Source organism: Stegodyphus dumicola, chromosome 2, assembly GCF_044657685.1.
Source record: "Stegodyphus dumicola isolate Sdum_Otavi_A_Nest chromosome 2, ASM4465768v1".
Taxonomy (NCBI): Eukaryota; Metazoa; Arthropoda; class Arachnida; order Araneae; family Eresidae; genus Stegodyphus; species Stegodyphus dumicola.
In genome coordinates this window covers 242,885,467-242,912,648 of record NC_140769.1, presented here as the reverse complement: position 1 = coordinate 242,912,648, position 27,182 = coordinate 242,885,467, and the positions used below count along the sequence as shown (strand labels likewise).

At 32.0% G+C, this 27,182-nt stretch overlaps 1 protein-coding gene across 2 annotated transcripts in view; it reads left to right on the top strand.

Moving 5' to 3' along the window:
- The first annotated feature begins 8,479 nt into the window (after positions 1-8,479).
- The window catches only part of LOC118197771 (uncharacterized), a 186,379-nt gene continuing 167,676 nt past the window's right edge, over positions 8,480-27,182 (top strand). For both annotated transcript variants that reach the window (XM_085811954.1, XM_085811953.1), the window contains exon 1: positions 8,480-8,742. In XM_085811954.1, the coding sequence (XP_085668080.1) occupies positions 8,730-8,742 (13 nt within the window). In that variant the 5' untranslated portion in view covers positions 8,480-8,729. The remainder of the gene's footprint in view (positions 8,743-27,182) is intronic.

The following is a 27,182-nucleotide window of genomic DNA, read 5'->3' as shown; positions in this document are numbered from 1 at the left end:
AAATTGAAAGATATGAATTGCGGGTATAGCGAAGCTAGTCGACACAGGGAACTAGAGAACTTAGATAAATCCCATGGGAACGGCCCTTTAGGCAGACAGCCCTCGTGTGCTTTGTCATAATTCAACCAACCTGAGTCCGTGGTGAGGAACTGAACCAGAGATGTTTTACATTTTTCCTGAAGCGTAAGAGAAGTAGAATCTAGTTTCTCTCAAGAAGCCTTATATAAACACAATCTTTATCTATGCAAAAACCGTTAATGATGTTTTATACTTAATTAATCCAGTCTAATTTAGTACTTAAAACTGAAGACTGCCTTACATTAAAAACTATTACTCAGAGAATATATTCATTGCTTTCAAATATCATAGCAGCCAATTAACTAGCCGCTGATTTCGCAGAAATGAAGTCTGGTTAAAAGATAAAGAGATAATAATGAAAAATAGTGACTATAATTGCCCAGTATAGGAAATTTTATGGTTTAAGCGAAAAGAACATGATATTTAATAAATAAAGGTAATAAACAAAATGTCAAAAAAAGAGCCCCTTTGAGCCTAATGTAAAATCTGAAAGCTTTCAGATTTTTTTTCTCGGTCGTTTTGTTATTCGTAAAATCTTGATGACACTCTAGAATTTCATTTCATGATTCTAGTTTCTGTTCTATAAATAGTATAAAAAGATCTGTTAAACGGAAGGTAATAATTTTTATATTGTGAGGGCTTCTTAATTGATTTGTATTTAGAAATATTCCTCTCATACCAAGTAACATTTAAGCAATTGCGAGGAAAATTCGCAGTACTTTTATAATATTTGGAATTGCATTCTGAAGACTAGTTTAGAATAAACTGCAAAAACCTTTCGCCCAGTTCGGCGTTCTGTATAAAAAATTAAGGGTGATATTAGAAACGAAGAATAAATGATATCGCACATCGATAGAGTATAAATAGCAACATTTGTTTCCCCATTTTTCTAACTGACTCTAATGTGTAGTTTAACGCTTTCTTTGAAGGAAGTATCTTAAGAACATATATTAATTACAACTACTTGCTGCTTCCAAAGACCATCCTTACTCTGCCAGTTACAGTTACAGTATTAATTATCGAAGCAATTTACGCTCACAACTTAATTCGCTAATATGCGATAAGGAAAGAATTGCAACAAACTTAATGAAAAAAACCATGGTATCACAGGTGGTTAATTGTGCGGTGAGAAGCAACAACAAAGGAAGCTTTTTAATGGAATTACCGCTATGTTATGTTAAAGTTGACTGAATCAACAACTCAGGCATATGCTGCTTGAGTTAAAAGAAAAATTAGAAGAGTACTTAAATACTGTTTTTGCTGGACATAAAGAATAAACATTTTAAGCACAAGAACATGTATTATAAATCTGGTTACATAACTTGTAGTTGTTTTTGTTGCTTTTAATTATTCTGTGGTGAATCTTGCTCTTTGTGATTACATAATGAAGAAAAAATATAACAAATGCCTAAATCTTTTAGATTTAGCATGAATGCAGTTTACGTAGCAGAAAAGAGATACTTCATGGTAAACACTTCAAAAATATAGCAAAAACGTAAATAAAAATACTTTTTTCAACTAAATCACCGACGGCAAGTATAGCTAAGGGTTCACTGCTTAGATTACTGTCAACTGCCATCGTCATTTCCCACCTATTTAATATCTAGCAATACAATATCAATCAAAAAGAATAATCCTAATATAAGCGATAACAGGGAACATTTTAATTGCCGCATAAGTGGTACATCAAATTAAACTTTAACTATAGAAATTTCTTGTCACATGTCATAGTTTCTCTACAGGAGATTCTTTCATCACGCAACAGATATCCACTCTATAATCCATTTCAAGTCCACACAAAGCATATCCGATATGACTGACGTCTATGACGGCATGGTTAATGAAAATTGTGAGTACATCGAGGTTGAATGGATAGTTTCTGGAACAGCACAGGAACTATGTATATCTTTAATATAAACCTACTAAGTGAAAAAATATCACAAAGAGCTAAGTCGGGCGAATTTTGAGGTCAGATGAAGACAGCACAGTTATTTGTTTTTTTCGACTAAACAATGGATGTGCGTCACTTAACAAAAGAATCTCACATAGAGCACCTGTAATGTGATAAGAAATTTGGATAGTTAATGTTTAGTTAGAGGCACCACAGGTAAATATGTTCCCAATTACGCTGTTTGTCATAAGGATTTTTGTTCTAGGATGAATCTATATATATATATACTACTGTATCTTACTGTAACTTTATGTGCATTAAAACGTCAGTCATGTTTTATTATTCTTTTTCCCTCTCCCTACAACACACACATACGCACATGTACACTATAAATTGAAACATTGGAATAACACATCCCTTTGCACTCATTTCGCATAAAAGCCGTTATTTAATGTGGTATTTTTTAGTCAACTTGGTATATGAATCGTTGCAGGCCACATTAGGTTAGAAATCATCTGTGGTCATTCGTAGTGCAATACTTTTTGTTCGATGTCTCTGTAAGATATTTGAGGTCTTCTTGTCTAAATCAAGTTAAATAGTCATATTCAAAATCAGTTACTTTAATCATAATCCGAAATGTTATTCAGAACTCCAAATTAATAACAGATGTACATATCCTCAATTAATTTCATCAATTTTACTGCTAATCTTAAGTCCCAAATCGGATAAGATATTTAAACTGCAGTAAAAATGTAACTCTAAATTAATTAAAATTTATATCAACTGACAAAAGAAATGGTACCATGTGGATCTGCTGCGAGGAATCTATACATCCCTAAGTGGTGTTGTGTTGCAATGGCTATGGCTATCACATCCGTCCGGAAATCCGGGGATTCCTAGATCCATTCAGGATGGAGCAAAGTCTGATACTGTATCCATAATTGACTGGTGCCGTGATGGACAATAGTTCGTTACTGAATTACGATTGGTCAATTAGAGGTCATTCACCCAATCAGTGATCTTTAGGTAGGAAAATGTAAGAAATCATTTTATTCCTCTGATGTGCACTTGAGGTATAATGGTCAATACATCATTCTATCAATTCAAGTTTGAGAGAGGTCACGGTGTCTTTAGTAGACAATAATATTCTTGTGAATGGCCAATCAAACTTTATCAGAAAGTAATGTGATAGAGTATGATGTAGTATTCACCGATTATTCAAAATCACCTGATCCATTCTGTACAGGGACTCACTTATAGTAATACATTTTTACTGATTATTGTGGCAGCTTACACTTTTAAATGATGAAAGTGCTGCAATCTATTTCCTAACACATATTAAAGAAAATGATGAATTTCGGCAGCATGTGGCACTCAGTTCAGCAGAAATTTCAACAACACTCACTGTTTTTGCATCAAAAGTAGCTACTCCAATGTACTTTTGAATAATGCAGGACAAGAAAACAACCAATAATTGAAGCTGCCGTCAAAACATATCAGAAATACAACGCTGATCACTTCGCAATGCTTACTGACTAACATATACATTTAGGCTATAAGACAACATGCAGATATTTACTGGGTGCTTCTTGTAAGATAATGTAAAATTAAAAATTAAATTTTTTGCATTTAGTATTACAAATAAATCTGGGTAATTATTATGCATGCGATAACGAGTAAAAAGTGTGATCCATCGTGGCATTGTATGAATAATGTGACTACGGTGTATGAACTCTGCGCCAATCACAATAATTATGAAATAAACATACCGCGCATCCGCAGATTCGGCAAAAATTTGCCATGTGGGCTATGCTTAAGGCTGTTTAGTTAATTGCCAAATCTATAAAGACATTTTACGTTTGTTTAGTTCAGTGCTCCGCAACCGGTGTGCCATGAGTAGGATATAGGTGTGCCGCAATCAAATACATGTATTTGACATTTTGCAATTTTTTTATCATGTATTTAATACACAATGACAATTTTTTTCCTTAATAATGTCTATTTTAAATGTTTTTATATATTTCACTGTTGTGTGGTTGTGTGTGTGATTGTAAGTGTGTCAGCATTTGAATTTTTTCGGCACTTCCTTGATAACTCGGAACTCTTTGGTGTGCCACGAAATTCCAGAAAGATTTTTTGTGCGTCGCAGGTGAGAAAAGGTTGCGGAGCACTGGTTTAGTTGACTAAGTTTTGCTTTCCCTATTCATACTTTTTACTTCAGTAGAAGAGACACCAAAAGACGAGATTTTTCACTCTTTCCCCGATCAAGCAATCGCTAGCAATAAATTAAATATCTTCTTTGGCATTATGAAATACTAGCCTAACGAAAGCCAGAAAATGTATATGTACATCTTTATTTATTTCAGAGATTAATAAACTTGTGATGTGGAGAACGGTAAGCCCAGCGTATCTTATGACGTGAAAGACTGGCTTGGCAGATTAAAAGGAAGGCTTGTGGTTCACAACGCTGCATGTAGGAAATCGGTTAGGGTCTGCATTTTCTTTCGTAATTCTATGCTTACGTTAACTGAATTTAGGTCTAGAGATCTGAGAGCCGTATAAAGAAAGTGATACTCTTTCAATTGATCTGGCTGGTGAAGTTGTCTTCTAAGAGAGAGAGAACATTCTTAGAAAGATCATGTGGAAAAATTATTTTTCTAAAATTCTGAAACAAAGTACGTATATATCTGTCGCATGTCTACAGCTATTTTAATGATAATTGGATCAACCGCAGAGACATGCTAAGCACAGGGTATTTTTGTGGTTGGTCCAATTTCTGTGGCCGGTCCAGTCTGTTCAGTAAAAGTAGATGGAAACAAGTGTGTTAGATTTTAAAACTTTTCTCTATCTTGATACAAATTAATACTTTATATTTTAGAACATTTTCTTTGATCATGGATCTATGAGAATTTTTGTATATAACCATTGGAAAAGAGGCATTATTACTATATTATGAATGCATTTCACAACCTCATATTATTGCGAGTTCTCTTTTTATATTATTATTGCGAGTTCTCTTTTTATATTATTATTGCGAGTTCTCTTTTTATATTCGATCTTATAGATACCGGATACGCAGGTCACTTTGTAGCAACTCGGAAGCAGAAATAATTAAGAATGCATCTAAAGAAAAAAATCTGCATCGATATTTTTTAATTCGGCATAACAGCTATGCAGTCTGAAAATCGATTTAAAGAACGCCAGTAAAACCAGCGTGAAGAATTAATTGTTAAAATGTTTACGAAACACGCAATACAAAACGGTTAAATATTGCAAAAAGAGTGCAAGTGAAGAATTTAAAAAATAAAAATATCATTAATCATGAATTCAAAAACAAGACTGAAAAATTAATATACACATTTTAAATTGTAAAAACTGCAGTCTAAACTAATTATTGCAATGATTCAATAAACTATAAGGGAATTTATGCTTAAAGAATAATCCAAACAGGATAGCATGATCAATTATAAAGTAAAACGAAAGAGAAACTGAACTTACACTGTTTATAATTTCTTCTCAGTTGAGAAGAAATCAATAAAAAAAGGTAGATTTAATTTATTTATTTAAATAAAAAGACTGTTGTTTTTAATTTAGCTGTACAATTAATAAGCCATGAAATCTTTGAAAACGTAAATATTTTCAACCTCTATGACGATGATGTATCTGGTTGTATCGAAAGTTTTCCTCCAAAAATCGTCCTTAATAAAGTTAGAAAAAGACATGAAAGCGGTATCTTTAGTGCGGGTAGTGGTCATTATACAAATCTATGGTTTTCCGTCAACGTTTTCGTAGTTTTTCAAAGCCTTTCGCCCTGAAATTTAGTGGCCGCGACTCCAAAAACAGATCAACCTCATTTCAGACGTCTTGTGCAGAATGGAAGATAGCACTAGCAAGATATAGCTGCAGGTCTGAAAAACGGTAGCACCAGCAAGATATAGCTGAAAAAGTCTGAAGTCTGAAGGAGCTATGTCGGGGTCATATGGTGAGTGTGGCAAAAGATACCATTCAAGAAACTGACAATACCAGTCACATGGGATTACAGGATGTGTGTACCATAGTCACATGTGTATCCTGTCCATGTCCTATGTGACTACAGGATAGGACACTGTCTAACATTTTTTAGATCCCTATAGTTAATTTCTCTAATTTATAGTAAATCATGAAGCTCTGTTCCTTTTGGAAATTCATGACAACGGCAGCTACGGGGCTTTTGATTATCAATCATTACAGCTAGACAGATTTCAACTTTCCCGAATTTTTATGTCTTGCATGAGAGGATGGGCATAGTTACTATTTGACATGCATAGAGTATTTTCTGGCATCAACAGAATACCTGGAATTTTATTATCTTGTAAATTAATAACACAATATAAAAGATTAAAAAAATTTTCCTTAATAATGAAAAATGTCTTTAAAGAAGATCATGTGTCATTAAGATCATGTTCACACTGTATTATATAAAATATATTTTTTCTTTTGCAATTATTAAAACAGCTATAATAACCACTCATAATAAAATATATAGGGGTTACCCTTTATTCCCGAGTTTTCTCTTATTTGATGTTTCAAAGTAGACAGTTTGGATAGTATAGCCCATCACGGCGATAAAAGCATTATCGACAGGAAATGATTCCGGTGGCATAATAACTAGTAACATTTGGTATATTGAGAACTGAGGGTTCAGAACCCACTTGTTTAAAATATTACGTTTAAGCTATATGTATCTTTAAAAGCTGATGTATGTAAATTATTTCATTCCTCTTTTGATCAGAATTATTTCGTCCCTCTTTTGATCTTAATGAAATAATAACGCTTATTTTTTTAACCTAATTTCAAACTGCTTTAATTTAACTTTCACATGTTGGCGGTTTGCCAGTATGGTTTTAATATCTTCTGTTATCTTTATAAATTCTTTTAATACCATTTCATAATTTTTTCTATTATCAAAATACATAATGCTTTTTAAAATGCATAGCGGGGGAAAAGAAGAGGGAAATTTTCCCATCTTTTCCAATAAGAATGTTCATTTTGTTCATATTATCAGGTATTTTCTCCCTCCTTTCTGCATGCCTTCGTGGTGCAACGGGGGCACTTTTGAGAGGTCCAAGTTCGAATCCTGCTAGGGCATTGCACATTTTTCATATCTTTTTCTTCAAAATCCTAATGACTCTAGGCAGTTCATTAAAATGGTTTGTGGGAAAAAATAGAAAATATATAACATGTAAACAATATATGCAAACTTAAAATAATTGGTAAAGAAGAGTAAATTAAAACAAATCTTGAAAATCAAGTTATTTTCCCAGAAATGCTTCAAAACATTCAATCGAGTTTCTAAATACTAAAATATGAATAGTTTCGAAAGTAATGATTTCGAAATAAATAGCTTCTTTACCTCTTTAGCATTATTAATTAATTTCTGATAGTTTTCTCAAAGGGAATTACATTAGCTTTAATAATCTAGAAATTTCTACATACAGTTTTTATTTTTTGTACTTTAAATTGTAAACTTTTCCATTTTAATCTTTCCTCTGAGATGTAAATCCACGAGATATGAATTATGTATGATGTATGTTATGAATTCGTATTACAGAAAAAATATGAATTCAGCGATCAAAAGGTATAGCGTCCAGTTCTATGCATAAGTTGAAAAAAAGTATATAAGACAAAAATTTGTAGCTATTTATAATTCATAAATCATTCCTCAAAAATTTTTATAATTTATCCTAAAAAATACCCATCTTTTTTTTATTCTAAAATTTCTGATAGAAATTCTAAAAATCTGTTTTCGTATTCAAAGCAAACTGATGCCTATACATATATATGTTTGCAGGGGATTAAAGGAGAAGTTATAAAGGTGAGTATTACATTAGTGATACTGGGTAAAATCCAATGAAATTAAATAAGTGAATAGCAGAATGTCAATGTCAATGTTTTAAAATAATCCCCAAGGATTGGATGTTGCTACATAACAATATACATATGACCTGGAGTCATACTCTCTGAATTATTATTACTACTGTTCTCTGAATCATTATTAACTATTATTACTTTGAATTATTATTAACAAGACCTAGTTCTCCAGTTTTTTTTTTTTTTTTTTTTTTCCAAACAAGAAAATGTTAAAATCAGTAACAGTTAAAAGTAATAAAATAAATAAAATACTTCTGTTTCGAACTAATTTCTAACTTCGCTTTAGATCTGATTTCTAATACGAAGTCCATTATTTAAATAAAATGGCCGAACAAAGATTTCTCACTTTCCGTGTTTCAAAAACAATACCCCGCAAATCATCAATCTTTAACATCTCAATTATCATATCAAAAACCAGTGGGCAATCTCCTAAACATGTAAATCTGTCGTAGTAACGACCGATAGATCGCTTCATTGGTCAAAAGATCCTCCGGCACACATCAGAAGCGAGCCACTGATTGGTCGCGCCGTCATGGCTGAGTGGCCATTCTCGAGCGAGATATTATTCGAACAGATTGCCAGATTGCAAAATTCTAAAAGCCTAAGCAGACGACATATCTCTGGACAATGCTGCTGCCATTTTTAGTATTTTATTTGAAAGAAAAACGTATTTTGATGACGCTTTTATAATCAATAATGTCATGATGTGATACATATTTATCCCAGATGGACTTTCGTGAAAAATATTTATTTTATTTTACAAAATTTTTCTATGGTGAAAAATTTAATTTCTAAACTCGAAGTGGCGTCCGAGTGATTCCGATTCTTTTGCCGCTAGCCTGGCTCGGATATGACAAGTCCAGGTAAGGATTTTATTGAATTTTGATAAGAGGATATTTGATTAATATTTTCTTCTTTTTATGTTGTTTTAATGTTGTCTTGAACAGAAAAGTTTCATCGAAAAAACTGTAAAGACTTTTTTAAACTTATATTATAAAGGTTATTTTCAGAAAAAGGTTCAAATAAATTATTTGCGTTATATATATGAATATATGTTAATTACGTTACACAGAGACTTTCGAAACCTATATGAAGAAAATAAATATAGAAATAAAAGTAAAAGAAGACGAAAAAATATCTGCAAAGTGTACTGAATCTAAACGAATATATATCGAAAGTGAAAATTTTTGAGAAATCTGGTAATATTTACTTTTTTAAATAGCAACTTTCTCAGAGAAAACGTCCCTTCTCACAAAATTTGCATACTTATAAGTTAACACTATCCAGGGCATAATAGAGGAAAAAAATTGAAAACTGAAATTTATAATTTTTATCATACATAATTTTTACTTTTTAAACACGTTTGTTTACATTTTATATACCTAGCTCAAATTTATTTATTTTATTTTATTTTTATTTTCTTCATATATATGTCTGCGGTCTCTCTGTGTAATGTAATTAATATTGTCGAAATATCTCTGTTCTTTTCTGTCCGTGAGAAAAATCATCTTACTGATTTTTTTTTTAAATTTCGGTTTATGCTCTCTCTCTCTCTCTATATATATATATATGTGTGTGTATTAATCTTAAGGATTTTTTATATAATAAAGTTTACACATGTAAAAATTTTATATTAAACATTTTTTATACATTACTTTTGTATATGTATAAAGCTCTAATATGCATTTGAGAGATAAAATACTGTAGCCCAACTGAATGAAAAGATTGAATGATTTTTAGGGAATTTCATGAATTCAAACGTTATCAGCAGGATGTGTTGTTGCATTAGATATAGCAGGTTCATTGAAATTTTTTGGAAGCGTAGTAAAATATGCTTCTGTATTATCATTAATCTCATTTTTGGAATGCAAACGACGGCTACGTAAATTTTGTTTTAGATTAAAAAATAACCAAAAGTCACATATATAGCATGATCAGGAGAATAGGGTGGATGTTCTATCACTTTAATGTGTTTTTATTCAAGAAATTCGATTGTCAATCTTGCGGAATGAAAAGATGCATTATCATGGTGAAGTACGAGTCTCCTAATTTTCATTTCTTAAAGAACTTCTGGAAGACACTTAGTGGTTGAACCAGTTAACGGTAACTTTTTTCTGTCCCTCTAATTTCGAGTGCATTGACGCGTTCATTATCCTTGATTTAGTCCCATTTATTTGAAAGAAAGCCGAAATATTTGAATGCCATAGTTAATTATAATGCGGTAATGTTCTTGCGTTAACTCTTTTCCTTTCTTTCAAAATGTATTCTGTGATGAATAAATTACAATCATTGCCCCAAATTATCGTCTGCGGATATCAAAGAGTTCAAATTTACATATCTAGCAAATAATTTTCTTTTAGATCATGTTGTCGGCTTCTGTATGAAAAAATCTAGAGTTATCTACGTATTAAACTTTTAGCATCTTTCAAACATAAACAATTATATTTAGTTGTTGGAGGTCTTTCGATAGGGTAATGTCTTTATAGCTTTTACATGAGAATTGGAAAAAAAAGCCCTTCTTCGAGAAAACGAATAAGAAATAGAAAATTGTTCAGTTGCCATTCTGAAAAGGTTAAATTTTTAATTAAAGTCATATAAATGAGGTAACCGGTAAGCTAATGAAAACATTAGAATATCAGTTCATTAGATTTTTCTCATGCATTTCTGTCAGGTAACATCCCTTTCATAATCATCATTATAATTGTTGTTGTTATTACGACAGTTTTTACATTTTGCAATGCAGGATAAAAAGAAACACCTAGGAAATTTTGGTTTCTTAATTATAAACTCTTTCCCGAACTTTCAAAATTCCTCTTGATTTATAAATCTCTTCCATTAAATTTAAACAAGCAGAAATCGATTGTTTTATTCCTAATTTTGTTTTAATAATTCATAGAGAATCGTTTTATGTTTTGACTATTTTTAATTTTTTATTTCTTTCATTTTTTTATAGACTGAAAATTTCATAGCTTGACTAATATAACATTCGCTTAAAAAATATTACTGAAGAAATTAATTAATGGAAACAATAAAACTTAACAATAAAACCCCTAAATTAAAATGCAGGAAATTAATGAAATATATTAACAGTCCGAAGTTTTATTTAACTGACTGCGCATAAGAATGCGTAATTCCGTAGGCAAAATGCACAGTTTTCTGTAAAACTGTGATAACGTATTAAGCATAATTTCTGCAATATGAAATAGTTGCTGATTCAACAGTTATTCATGTAATAATTTATATAAAGTTATATAATAATTTAAATAAATAAGTCGATAAATAGTAACGTGTTTTCATATGGTTCTGACTAAGAACGTGAAAGGAAATTTTTTCCCTTCTTCATTTAATAGTACTACGTTTCGATTCATCAAAAGGAAAACAGCGTAAAAGTAGAACTCTAGCAAAAATAATATTTTAAAGATATTACCTTGTACAGCTGCTTCCTCTTCTCCCGGTGTCGGGAACATGAAAAATCAGCTATGGCTTCTGTACAATTCGAATTGTTTATTTTCCAATTGATAATTGTATATGCTACTACTTACACCACAAAAGTACGCATGGGGAAGGGTGACAATACTTTATATTCTACCGCCACTTACAGGGCAAAGGGTAAAAGAAGAACGAGATTCAGTCGGCCGAATTCAGATGGCTGAAATTTTCATTCATTACATTTAAGTTCGAGCGCCATTATAAAGCTATTAGGTTTTTCCAGAACGAAAAATAATAAAATAAACTATGTCTTCTCCGGTATTCGAACTCCAGTTCTTCCGATGCTGGAACGTGCTACCAGTTACAGCATGAAAGTATGCATTGGTAAAGACGATATTTTCTTTTATTTTTAAAAATGTATATCATATATCTCATAATAAAATTGTGGTATGTTAAATAACTAAGTTTTGCGTTATTTTAAACAAAATATAGACTTTATTTTTTAAATAAATTATACAATAATTTTCTGTAAAGCATCGTTTTCTGTGATGTTTTAGTTGTTCTCAACAGCAAGAGTGAGTTGCTTGTGGATAACTAAATGTCTCAGAAGATCCTAGTTGCGTGCGCATTATTTCACATGGAAGGTTTCTACAAATAAGCTATTAATGGATTTCAGCGATTAATTTCTCGAATTTTTAGAAATTTTATGACATTTTGTAAATACCAAAATTTTCGGCAAGAGTGCTAAATAAATTCGCAAATCTGATATATATTTCAAATATTAATGTTAATTACCAGATACTTTGCCTGTTTAAATTGTTTCAGTATTAATTTTCATTAAAATTTGCTGAAAAAATGTACTACAAAGTAATCTCGTTTCATACTTCGAGAGAAATTTAGTTGTCTTAATTTAATCTGAATCTTTGAATTTACCCTCTTATACATCATGTGACTTCTAGAAAATAAGAAAATATCAAAATATCGTTTTCTGAAAACTAGCGTTCAAATGTTGTCTTCCACCAATAAACGGCTTCGAAAAAGAATAATTTTTTCCCTAAATTTAAAAGCACGCAAAACATTGCATGAGGTTGAGGGAATTTTTTTTTTTTTTTTAGTCCAAAGGGATTTGTCCCTGAAGGACTATTGTTTTCGTTTTGCGATTTTGCGTCGGACTCATAAACGTCGGTTCACTTTTCAAACTGTTGCCACAAAATTTTAGAGTCCTGCATTATATTTGAAGAAATTAAATAATGAAAAATCTGCATAAATGTATGTATATTTCTCGTATTGTGATAAAACAACGGTACATAGAGTCATCGAATTTTGAATAACGTAATCCTCCAACGAATATGAGCACGTGGAAGACCAAATTTGAAATTTGAAATTTGTTTTATGATCGATTTCCTATTTTTTAAAACTTTGCCGAATATTTGATTAACAAACTCAAGGATTTCAAAGCGAGCAATGGCAACGTTGTGCAGAAAAAAACATTTTTATCTCCAGCGCGTGAGTCTCTGTATCGGAAATTCTAAAGATATGCTCGTTTTAAAACTATTTTGCGATATTGCTGTTGCACTGGATCTTATGGTTTAAGTGCGAGGAACAGGATATTTAATAAAGAAAGGCAACACACAAAATGTTAAAAAACGCCCCTTTGGACGTAATTTAAAATCTGAAGCATTTCAGATTTTTTTTTTTTTTTTTTTTTTTAGTGAAGTGATTGGTTAAACCTCTATCATAAGTACATAGTGCGATTGATTCACTTAAGAATTCATAATGTCATATAACAAAATACTCGAAGTAATTTTTTTCCAGTAACTAAAGTTAACAAATATTATGTATTTTTGTAGCCTTCTGTGCCATTTTTTAACAACTTTCCTTCTTTCTTACATTCAGCGGTATATGAACGTTGATTGAAATGTAGCAATGAGTTGATAAGCACGGAAGCTTAGACTTTTAATCGGATTTAAAGCATCTAGTGAACTTAAAGCCGAGATTACCTAAGGGAAAGATTTCAGGGGTAAAGGATCTCTTTTAAGGGATAAAATAAATATTACGAAAAATAAACTTTAGATGCAGTCAGAGCTTCCTTTACAGGTAACAAAGAAACGATAGATATTAGATTTTTGTTTTGTTTTATTTGTGTCAAAAAAGTCTAGGAAAACTATTGGAAGCAGCGTATGAATTATGAAATTACAAATTGTTGTTGTTGTGACTTATCTCACTTGTCTGACAGTACCATCAGAACAAGCCCACGAAATTCCTCGTGGCAAGGAATGCAAGACTGCGCCTGTCGTTGGCAAGAGCCTTGAGCACCCATACAGAGGACTGGACGACTTTGCTGAGTTCCGACCCCAATTTTGATATAGAGCAACCCGGGCGGACGGATCCGAGGTTCTCCCATCAGTCTTCACCTACCACCAGTCTCCCGACAGGCCTTTCGGCTCGCCACATATTTAAAGTACCACTATTCCGCACGGACACTGCACATTTATAAACATTCATGCCTCTTCCGAGATTCGAACCCGGACCCTTCGGTACGGTAGTCAGCGTCGTTAACCACTATCCCAGCTGGGAGGCACAAATTACGTTAAAACGATAAGAATCCACTAATTTTAATTCACTTTGGCAGTAGTATAATGATGGTATTTTAAAAAAAATCACACACACATTTGAATTTTAGCTTAACGAAGGTTAAGTCCTTGTCATCAAGCTATCTTAAAAAGGAAATTATAAAATTTTATGCTAGTTTTCTGTTCGTAAGAAAGATTTAAAATGTGCTAAATTGTTTGTTTGCCAGCTATTTTTTTTTTTTTTTTTTCAGTTGTTTAAAATTTTGATCTTTGTTCGCATACAAACAAAAAATGTGAGCATTATAAATATAAAAATCCAATTATTTTCCATGTACGTACCTACAAAACCATACAACTTTTATGTTACAACTTCTATCACATATATTAAATTTACTTTACCAACCTTCATATTCATGTGTATATAAGTCAGAGCACATATAAGTGATTGCATTGAAGACATTTTATCATTCGAAGATTCGTAGGTAAATCATTGTAATATCATCATGTTTATTAATATAATACATATATCTGTGTTTGTTGGTCCGTTCGAACTGTTCATTTACCTGTTAAAAACAAGAAGAAAAAAGATATTACTTTATTGCCAGCCTTACTGGAAATATTCGAACGGTATTTGGATATTTTTCTTTCGGCTGGCAATAACATTAGGCCACTTTCATGGTTCGTAATGAAACGTTTCGTAAAGGATGTTTAAGTCAGAATATTTTCCCATTTTTTATATATCCAAAAAAGCATTTAATAACCATTTTGCTTAAGATACCTGACTCAAAACGAATGAGAAATTATGCGACTGATTGTGTATGCGATATTTTCAGATGATTAAGTATAAATAAGGGGCATCGACCGCACCGGAATTTTCAGTTAAGACTATTTGCCCAGTAGATAAGATCACTTAACACTAATAATTTGATACGAGTTCAAATTCTGGGAATAAGCCCGTTGCTTGGATATTTTAATGATTTTTTCTATATGTGAATGCAAATCAATTTCCATCGAAATGGTCTCTCACGAAAGTACACATTCCCTGAGGCAAATACTCCTACTATCTTGTTAACAAACAGATAAAACAAAATGTGCTGCGAAGCTAAAATAAGTTATGTTAAACTTACCTCGTCAAAAATAAACAAAATATCTACTGAAAAAATTTTAAAGATTGCATCAAACTAAAAATTTTCTCTTTTATGTGTATTGTCTGTCTGCAACAATCTTCTGATACTTTTAGTTGCATTTGAATTCAAACACAATTTGAAATTTTCACTTAAATATATATATCGTATATTTCGGGTTATAACGTTCACCGGTGCATAAGTGCACCTATTTAAAATTATATTTATTAACTTGTAGATATGTTCGCCGTATAACGAGCAACCCTTTCTTATATAGGGAAACCTGAAAGATAAACGTCCGATGCTCTTATCTTTTGAAATCATTCATTCGAAGATTTTTCCCAGGCGTTCGAACAATGGTATACTGAATTGACAAGCGGCATGGGGAACAATACCTGGGAGAAAGAAATGCTGGAGGGAGTAAATAATTCTGCACAGAAGCTGGGTTGTATTCAATGCAGCTGTGCACAAGAATGTAAATCTAGCTTTTCCAGAAAAGGTACGATCCAAATGAATTCGTGGAACTAGGAGTCAGATGTTTTCTCGTTCTGTAATCACTTGAAGCCGTAATTTTGAAGTGAACATAGAAGGCTTTAGTCAATCGCAATTGCTTTAGTTGAAATGCAATTGATCTAGTGTTACTTTTAATAGTAATGCCAAGTCATTCAGTTTGCGAAAGAAAATGGAAATCATGCTGCAGCAAGGATGTTTGGCGGTGGTGTGGAAACGGATGATGATTATTTATTGATAAATCAGAATAACAGAGATGGTAAAGGTGAAAAAGAGTTCAATGATGTGCCTTAAGGTATAACAGAAGACGAACGTGATGAACATTTCATATTATCTGGTAATGAAAAATTTGAAGTTTATAAAGTATGTAATTTCTTTTAAATAAACGGCATTTAGGTACATATAAAAATTTGATTTCTGTATGCTGACTTTTTCCTTACTTTTACTCTATCTAAAAGCTCCCCCTTTGTTATCGCGCTTTTTTGTATGAACAAAAATTTACAATTTATAGATCTTTTTCTGCAATGGCAAATAATGCTATTAACTTCGGATTTTTCTTATTTTTTCATTTCTTTTCTAATTGATAGGTTATTTTTAAACTTGAGCAGTATCTTATGCTAAAGTTCGTTAGAATTTCCACAAAATATACTGCAAACAAATCCTCTCCTAAAATTAAAGCATTGAACTTTTGCAGTAAAAAATGCCATTTTTTTGGAGATGCATGAACTCGTTCTCCGTTGCTTGACCGGCGAACAATTTTCATGCCGAACACTCTTGTTTTAAAAATATACTTCTTAATGACATAAATCTCTGCATGTATTCCCTTCTAGAATTCTATATATCCAGGCATCAAAGCCCCTCCCATTTAGGCAAGAAGGCCCCTCCCACTTTAGCAGATAGCCCTTGGGTAATTTACCATATTCAAGCAATTCTTTAGTCTATAATTTATACAGCTATAATACAAATAAACGCACCTGCTGTTTTTGTCGTGTATTACGTCTTTACATTACGATACAGCTGTCTTTTCATCTGATTAATAATTACTTTTGATTAATTAAAAATCGAATTACTGCACTAAATGTTGAAAAATGCATACGTATGTTTAGAATACTTCATAGGCGCATGGCGAGTAACTGCATCTCCTTTCAACTGCAGCTGACGAACGGGTTAAACAACGAATTTTCTGTCTCGAAAAAGCTTCATCTACTGTAGCGGTAGTAAAGTTTAATCATTGCCAAACTGTTGGGAGTAAATATAAGCAGATGACAGTTTAAGCAGTTGCAGGTGGCTCATGTTAAAAATGCTAGAATGTTGCATCAGCAAAGAAATCCAATATCTTTGTAGGCTAAAAGAAACAAAATATTTGCCCCCCCCCCCGCTCTTTTTAAAAGAACAGTTGATAAGTTCTTTCCTGTTGATTACAAAAGTTCGTTCGCTTGTTTGTAGTTTTAACCGGTTATGACAAAGGAGGCTAGAGCTATTCTAGAAAAGCTTGGCAATGACAAATAGCAGTCTTATTTTAAATAGTTATGGGATTTATAGCGTTCACATATTACAAATTACAAAAATAATTCTTAAAATATTTTTCAAATCCTCTTAAGGTGATTCTTTCGAATTTTGCCAAAAACGCCTGCGTGTTTTTGTATTTTTATTAGAAGATTAAAAAATGATTAAGTCATAATTTGGATAAATAAAACTGTGCTAGAAGATGTCCATGAGCTCTTAAGTTAAAAAGCAGTTCCAATAGAAAAATTACAATTTTAGACATCATATTTTTTAAAGATAAACTCGAAAACAATAGAGGTGGTGAATCCTTAATAAAACAGAAAAATATGTTTATTTGAACTCCAAAAATGAAAGAAACGAATTTAAGTTTATGAACTATATAAAAAAATTAATACTGTGATTAATAATGTAGTAATCACTCACGCTGGCGTACTGGGCACACAAATGAAATGCAAGGCATAATTTGATTAAATAGAAATCAGCAAATTAAATTTTTAATTAGTTTTATCAGAATACATAACTAATCTAATCAAAATAACAATATGATTTCAATTTAGGCTGAAGAGAAACAATTAAATAATTGATTTGTTTTTTAATATTTGTTTCTTGGAACTTACTACAGGATACTTCACTTTCAAAAATTTTCTACAGATATAATATGTAAGGTAAGCAAATATTCTCATGCACATAGGTACCTTAAAAGATTTCCAACATACCACATTACAGTAAATCGTGGAGGTAGACATCTTCCTGCAGGATCTGGCAATTTTTTGGTATTCCAGTTTGAGAACATCTAATTAGGCCGCGTGCGGCCGATATTAGTTTCAACTGTGATGTATTCTTTCAGCATTGTTTAGTTAATGTATAAATGTACTAACTCTGACATGTATATGGCTTGAAAAACGACAGTTAGATCACGTGATGCTTTCAGAAGGTGCAAAATTTTTATAATCAGTTTTCTGGAAAATCATAATGTTGTTTAAAGAATATAAGAACTTTTACTCTCAAATTCTTCGATGTATTGAAAAGGAAAAGACGTATCCAGTCTACTAGCAGCCAAAGAACAAATACCACAGAAGGAAGCAGCCTCATTTAAACTTTCGTAAATATGGATTCTTGACTTAACAGTTGCATATGGAAAGAAAGCAACCATACTCATACTTAATATGATTGCAGTAAGTGATAACTTGGAGCTGCTAACAGAAAAAAAGAAAGCAAAGCAGGGGAAAAAATCTGAAAGGTTTAGATTTTAACGGTAGTCCAAAAGTGTTTGTTAAGGGTTTTTTACGCTCTCGCTACACTCGCAGTCTACCCGTCTGCTGTTACACTCACTCCTATTACTAAACAATTTAAAAAAAAAATCTTTTTAGCTTTATCATTAAGCATTTAACGCCTATACAATTCAACAGCAAAATTACAAGAATTTTAAAAACAGCAAGAATTTTAAAATCAGTATACGTTTAGAATTCCCGATGCAGCGTTAAGTGTTGCCAACGTTTTCCTGTCTTTTTCTGGTCTTATAATTTATTACTTGGCTTTACGAAATTCCCCCCCCCCCCTTTTTTTTTTTTTTTTTTTTTTTGTCTTTTTAATATTAACGCTTTGTGTGTTTACTTTATTTATTAAAAATTATGTTCTTGGCAATAACGCCACTTAACATTCGATTCAAGAGCAAAATTACAAAATATTTAAAAATAGCATATCAGTAGAATTCCCGGTGGACAGTCTCGCGCCCTGGAGATAAAAATGTTTTTTTCCGTAGTGCTGCCATTGCTCGCTTTGAAATCGTTGCGTTTGTTAATAAAAATTCATTAAAGTTTCACAAAATATGAAATAGATAATAAAACAAATTCGAAATTCAAATTTCGTGCTTTTAGGTGTGCATGTTCGGTGGAGGACTACGTTATTCCAAATTTGGTGGTTCTAGGCCCCATTATTTTTCACAGTACGAGAAACATGCATACATTCATGTCGATGTTTCGTTATTTAATTCTCTTGAATATAATAAAGTACGATAATATTTGGTGGCAGCAGTTTGAAACATGATACGCCTTTCAACGCAAAATGCCGTTTCGAAGCTAATATCCTATTCCCTTTTGGGCTTATAAATGCAAAAGTCAAGCACAATATGAAGAAAATTAGGAATAATCGCTTTTGTAAATATCACAAACAGAGGAAAATATCAGTTTCATCAATGAAGAATTAAGGGTGAAATAGCAAAGTTTGGGATTAACAGAAGATGAACAATTCGCAAAAATGTCTTTTGTCACTTAAGCATTAAGTTGTAGGTTTCTACTCCTTAATTAGTTTAACGTGGTTATTATTTATTTTTTTTAAACCAAAATGAATGAAATCACTGAATTAGAAAACAAATTTGCAAAACTCATAGCTTTATTCATCAAAATTAATGATAATTTAAAGAATTATAGCCTTATTTTGATTAAAAATTGCTTATGCCAACTGACGTTGAGCGTTGCAGAGAGCAATGTAATGTGTACCTAAAACGAACTCTAATTGTATTACTTTCATAAAACATCATGTCCATAGTTCAGATATGCCATAAAAAGTTTCCAAGAGCTATAAAAAGATATTATGACAGGAAGATGAATAAAATGAATAGAATCCTTCATAACATAGAAACTATAGACGTTACTGCACACCCAAAACGACAGAAAATCAGTCTCCTTGATGAATTGTATTGGCTGATTACATGCCCTGGAATATAGGAAAGATAATATCGGGTTTTAACGAAAGTTTCCCGCCACCTCAAATACCATCTGCGCAAACAGTTCGCTTTGACGTGTTTATAATGCTTTCTCAAACGACTTTTGGCATTTGAAAGAAAGAGTCTTGCTTTAGAACACTGTGAAATTTGTAGAAAAATATCATTATCATTCACAAGATGTCTCAAATGGAACTACCACTCTACCAGGTTAGAGCCATCAATCACTTTCAGTTCTTTTACAAAATGTCAGCCACAGAATGTCACCAAATCATGCGTACTGCTTTAGGTACTAATGTTGTATCATATGACACTGTGAAGGTTTGGTAACGAAAGTTCAAAAACAAGAACTATGACATTCAAGAAGCAGAACGTTCTGGCCGGCGTACTGATGTTGACGAGGCTTGCCTGCGAGAACTTGTGGAAGAAAATCAGTATCAAACCATTACAGAGCTTGCTAAGGAGTTAGATGTTAGTGCTATGCCCATTAGTTGCGCTATGCATCGCATAAACTTGACATGCAAGTTCAATCGCTGGCTGCCACATGAGCTGACTCAAGCAGATAAGGACAGACGTGTTTGGGCCTGTACTAATGCCCTGGAATATCAACGCAAGGACAAAATTTTGGACCGGATCGTCAGTTGTGATGAAAACGGGTTTTACTTCAACAACTCATGCTGAAAAAGGGATTGGTCTATGCCCGGTGAGCCCATCGGTAACGTCGCAAAGCGCAGTTTGACTAACATCTAAAAAAAAAAAAAAAAATCCCAAATATGAGTTTGACTGAAAATGCGACATCATCGAATGAGAATTGGGAGAAACTTAAAGTTCGGGATATATTGATGCAGAACTTTGCAACCCTGATGATGAGCCAGTCTCTTTATTAGGTGCAACATGTGAGAAAATTTGTGAAGATGAAGATAGAATTGTTGAGAAACACTCTACCCGTGTTGATATAAAGGAATACTAGCAAAATAAGTGTAAATAAATACAAGATTGGTGTAAAATTATCTAATTGTTATCGCCGCAAGTCGTCTAAGTGTCGTCGCAAGTTTCTGCGGAAGTTGATATAAGAGAGTCTGTGTTTATTAAAACTAAGAATATGATATTGGTCAAGTAATTTCTGTAACCGTTACAAATATGAACAATTTGTAAAAAAACCTTTCGTAAGAGATAAAACTTTTATTAATAACTGCAGGATGTTTATAAAGTCCCGGACCAATTTTGATGTTTAACAACTCATAAAATAATGAAGATATAAACAAACTTATAGCATTTATTGATGGAATAACTTATATATTTTCCTTTTCAGGTTTGAATATCTTTACTTTTGTAAATATCGTCTGCGCGTGTGGTTAATTTCAGATAATTTCATTTTCCAGTCTAAATATCTGTACTTTTCTAAATATCGTCTGCTTATTAATTGTATTTTTCTCTTTTTTGTTTTTGGCAACTATTGCAATGTTATGTTTACTTTTGATGTGTTTGTTCTAGTACTTTTGTATGTGATGTTTTATTCGATCTGATATTAAGGAGAATGTATACTACACCACAAGAGAAAGCACAGATTTTTTGGTGGTTCATAGCAACGAAATCGATAATGCAAACACAGGGAAATTGCAGAAGAATTTACCAAAAAGATCCTCCATCCAAAAGGAGCATCTTGCGGTGGAAAAAGAATTTTCTAGAAACTGGAAGTATCGCAGATAAGAAACGTTCCGGACGTGACGTTCCTGCACAAGTGATTTTGATGTTGAGCGTGTCAGAGAGACATTTTTACACAATCCTAGATTTGTGAGATCAGCAGCAAGAAAATTCGATATACCAATTTCGACGGTGTCCAAGGTTATTAAGAAAAAATTAAGACTGCATGCATACAAAGTTCAAATTGTTCAAGTTTTGGAACCGGACGATAGGCCTAGGAGAATGGCCTTTGCAACAGATATGCTAAGGAGGATAGAAAATGATGTTGAATTTCTGAAGCGCATAATATTCTCCGACGAAACATACTTTCATCTTTCTGGCATTGTTAATCGCCATAATGTGCGCATATGGGGATCTGAAATCCCCCATGAATACCGTGAGGCACAAAGGGATTCCCCAAAGGTTAATGTGTGGTGTGGACTAATACACGACCGAGTGATTAGGCCTTTCTTTTTTACAGAAAAGACGGTCTCATCAGTCGTATACTTAGGCATGTTGGAAAACTTCGTATTTCCACAACTAGAAGAGCTTCAGCCACATGTCTTTTTTTGCAGCAAGATGGTGCACCACCTCACTGGGGTACCATCGTTTGTAGTTCTTTGAGTGATCATTTTACAGGAAGATGGGATTGGGCGAAGAGGTCCAATTCCTTGGCCACTCAGATCACCTGATATAACGCCGCTGGACTTTTTCCTTTGGGGATTTGTAAAGGGCAACGTTTACAGGAGAAGAGTGTCGAACATAGATGACCTAAAAGCCAGAATTACAGCCGCAATAGCCTCTGTGGATGCCGACATGCTTGCCGGTACCTGGCGTGAAATTGAATATCGACCTGATATTCTCCGTGCGACGAAGGGGGCACACGTGGAAGTTCATTGACAAGGGTCCTGAAACTTTTTGAGTCTATCTAACCATTTACGTTATTAATTTTAATCTATCTTTATTATTTTATGAGTTAGTAAACATCAGAATGGGTCCGAGACTTTATAAACACCCTGTATTTATAGTGTTCTTTTCTAATAATAATCCTGAATACATACAGTAGGCTGCTGATTAAATGGGGTTTGTTTAGAAAAAAATAATTAAGTTTATTTAATGCAAAGTAATGAAAAAATACCTCACAAATTATCAGACTAAAACGCAATTTCTACGAAATACACAAAAAAGAGAAGAAAATATGTGGAATAACAGCAGTGATAACGGATGATGTCACAGTATTTAGGAACCATTTTTGTCATAACAGCAGTTTAATTGTACATAATCTGGAATATGTAAACATCATTAAATCATCCCTTAAAAATAAATTGCTAAATCGTAAAAATAAATTTAATTTAGTGCACAGCCATTAATCTTCATTCTCCCGTTGACTTCTATCGTAATATAGGAATAAATTAGCAAAAAACATTGTTCTTTCTGTTTTAAAAGGGGATCTTCTTGTTTTGAATGCGGATCTCATTTACATAATCAAATGGACTTGTTCTACAAATCAAACTGAAAAACAAATTAATAGTATTTTTCTGTTAGTTACAATACTGGTTATTGCTCTTTTCGCTGTTTTTTAACTGCTGTCTTATTAAAATGATTACTCAAGAAGAACTGTTCAAACTCAGAAATCAGTTGGAATGTATCGTCAAATTAACCGTGTTTATAGGTTTTCAGCACATTAAATTAATTAAAGTCTAATAAGCTTGGGTAAATTTATAATAATCAGATCATATTAAATGACGCTTACTGTATTTATCGTTTTAACTTCCTTCTACGAAGTAAAGAAAATATTGTAATTGCGAAAAATTTCGGGTATCATATTTCAGCGAAAATACCCATTTTGACCGCTCTCAAATCCATTTGAAGAGTCAGAATGAAGGACAACTTTTTTCCGAAACAGTCAAACAGATTCAGAAGACATCGTTTCTTGACGTATGCACGTATATACGTATGTATGTATCTCGAATAACTCAAAAACGGTTAGCTGTAGAATGTTGAAATTTTGTGTATGGCACTCTTATAACAAATAGTTATCGCCTCTCTTTTTACTTCCTTGTACGAAGTAAAAAGGAAGCATTGTAATCGCGAAAAGTTTCAGGCAGCATATTTCAAAGAAAATATCCACTTTGACCGCTATCGAATGCAATTTAACGATGTTTTTGCGTGATATTTGTACGTAAGAACAGAATAAAATACTCTTTTCCTTCAAAAAAAATTATAAAACTGCTTAAAATTAATTCTGAAGAGAATTTTTCGTGGCGTCTGTACGAACGTATGTACGTACATGCGTACGTACGAATCTCGCATAACTCAAAAACGAGTAGCCTCAGAACGTTGAAATTTTGTATATAGGACTGCTATAACATGTAGATGTGCATTTCGTAGTTTGGTTGCGATCGGCCGCACCAAACGTATATAAATATATTTATATATATATCCACTCTGTTACTCGGCTCAGTGATCTCAGTTTTTTACTCTTATATGTTTGTAAATTGTACATTTTGTGCTTTAAAAATAGTTGTATTATGTTGTTTTTATCTTCCGGTTAAGGTTTTTATGCCTTTAGTAAATCTGTATGCAATATTTTTAGTATTATCAACAATTTTAAAGTTGTCTAAGTGCCGCTAAGCCTTTTTTTATGGCGGCCATTGATGTTTACATTTGAAACAGGAGACTAGTGGATTTGTTGCCAATCTAGAGAAACTTAGCTTCGCAACAACAAAGATAACGCCTTCATTTATTATTTAAATCATGCTTAATCCTTTCTGGAATTTTTTCGAGGAAATAAGTGTTTAAGATTTACTTCGTAATTTTTAATATAGATATTTTGAGTTTTTATGTATTTTTGCCTTCTCGCGAAGTAAGAACTGAATTAATTAAATGAGAAATAGTCAATCGTCTGTGAAAAACTGTTTCTTTTTTGTTTTATTTGATTAATTTCTTTTATACATCGCTCTACCTATATTATAGTATTTGAATAGAACATGTGGCAACGATTAGATAATTCTATTCTTTAAATGATATAAATTTTGTGCATTATAAGTTATATATAATATGAACGAAATATATAAGTTAACTGTTATATAATTATTGGATTATATAACAGCTAACTTAGTTTCCGTTAAATAATTATTATATAAGTTAACTGTTGTATAATTATTAATACTGTTAAGTGAATCTAGCGCCAGAGTGCCGCTATGGTAAACAAATACTAGAGTGAATTTTAAAGAATGTATTTATTCTATTGTGGTTTATGCGCTGTCGGCGAAGTAGATTTAATTCAATCCAATAAGTTTAAATGAAATGCAAGAAAAAATGCGTATAATTTAATATTCCATACAAGGAGTCATTTGGTGTACACATCAGATTTTTTGCTGCTGTAAATGAGCGCGTTTTTGTTAAAAATATCTAATTATATAAAGAAAAATTCTGTAGGGCAATAATATTGTGTCTTGTTAATTGGTGTTGACAAATTAATGGTGAAGAAAATTTTTTCTCAAAGGGTAATTAAGGTCTGAAAAATCTATTAATTGGTAATTATAGTTTGACAAAGTATTAATGGAAGAAAAAAATAAAAACTATATCACCCTCTGTTTAATGTTTCAAATAGAACTTTTGAAGGGGTTAGTATTTAAAACATTAAACTTGGAAGATAACACGTGTGCTGAGCACACGTTTCCTTCCTCCTGCCATTATGCGACTCAGTATGCTACTAATTGATAGGCTTAAATTGTTAAATAATTTTTCTGTGTATCCCATAATGACAAGAATACCTCTACGCACGTTTTGGAACCCTACTATTTACACTCGTAGAAAGAATAAACGTGACTTCTAAATCAAATTGAATTGAAATGCAAAATAATATAAAAACATAATTAAACTAAAAATTCAAATACAGAGATTGGGAAGTTTTAGTTCAAAAATTATTATTTAGTATATTGGGTTCAAATTATTATTTGTATATTAGGTTGAAAAATTATTTAGTTATCCCTATCCTGTTACCGCGCTCGATGAACTCAGATTTTTATTCTTATAGCTTTGTAAATTGTGCATCTTTCGCTTTAAGAGTAATTGAATTATGGTGTTTCTATGTTCTGGTTAAGGTTTTTATGCCTGAGTGCAATAGTTTTAGAATTATCAACAACTTAAAACTTTAATTTGCGCTAAGCCTAATGTGCGGTAATTTGTTTATAATTGCAGCTCTTCCTAGTATAGCGGAAATAAATCAGTTGATGCACCAACTTTCAGTGTCTTTTTTCTCAGTGGGACCAGAAGTTAACTTTACACATTTGTGCACCGAAACTTTTGCCTTCCCGCTGGCCGAATAGCTTGTTTTGGATGGAATACAAACTCTAATTTTAATTGCATTTTTTTTTTTTTTTTTTAAAGCTGCATTTGGTGTTTTAGGTTTTTCTGTATTTTACAAGTTTAATAAAGATGTTTTGAATTTTTATGTATTTTTGCCTTGTCCCGAAGTGAGAACTCAATTGACTGAATGAGAAATATATCTCTAATAATATTCTAGGAAATAAGTTTAAAGGAAGTGTAGCCAAAAATCGGTATAGTTTAATAGGTCGTAGAAGGAAGTCATGTTGTGTCCACATCAGATATTCCACCCCCCTGAAAGAAAGAATATTGTTTGATGATATTATTTTGCAGCTGATTTGTATATCAGTATGTTGTATAGAATACATAACCCTATTTCGTTAGAAGTTTAAATAGTCCTTTATTTTCATAAAAATAAATAAAAATGGATTATACGTGCAAACTGAACACGCATTGTTTTATAATTTACCTATAATTTAAAGCTTTTTCTTTTGCTTTAGAAATGTCATTAGTAGACAATGCAAAGTTTGTCCAAACACAGGTATACAGCATGTAGGATAAAATTTTTTTTAGCTTACATTTTTGTTTGTTTTATATTATTCTATCGTAAACTTTTCGAGTTTTCTGTTTGTTTTTCTAGCTTTGTAGATTCAAATGTAAACTTCTACAACTCGCATTTAAGTAAAACACTTCCTAAATCTAATTGCTGCGAGTTTGCAGCAGAAGACCTCGTATCCAAAACATATTTCGTAATTTTATTTTTTCCCCTTTTTGTATGCGTGTTTAACTTAATTAAAAGCAGTGTAAATTTTTGAATTAGTTTTATTTTTCTAAAATTAATATGTTATTCAAACGCATTTCGGTAATTTGTTCGAAATAAAAATATTTATCAATTACACCTATTATCTTCTCCGCATTTATGTATTCTTCGTTTGCATCAACCAACTTCCACGAATATTTTGATTGCGTTTAATTTATCCACATGATTTTTAAACATTCTAATATTTACAGTTTGCACTTTTAAATTATTCTTATGCTATATTTGTTACCTCAAATTCAGGTCGCTGCTACTTACTTGTTACCTGAAATTTGGATAGTTATTGCTTATTAAATTATCACCAATTTATGTAAATTGATTCAAGCTGATCGATTGAAGAAAAAGTCTTAAATTTTTTTAATTAATGTCTAAAATTTGCTAGTGTATATATACTTATATAGTAACTTTTATGTAATATTGATAATTTTGCTGAAAGTTTAACTTATTTCATTAATATTTCACATCTTAATTTATTTCGATAATAAGATAATAATTTTTAATTTTCACTATTGACAATTGTATTAAGAGAATATAGGAAAGATTGACTCAGTACTTTCAATCTAAATGACTAAATGTAAATCCGCTTTGGCAGGAATTAACTGATTCT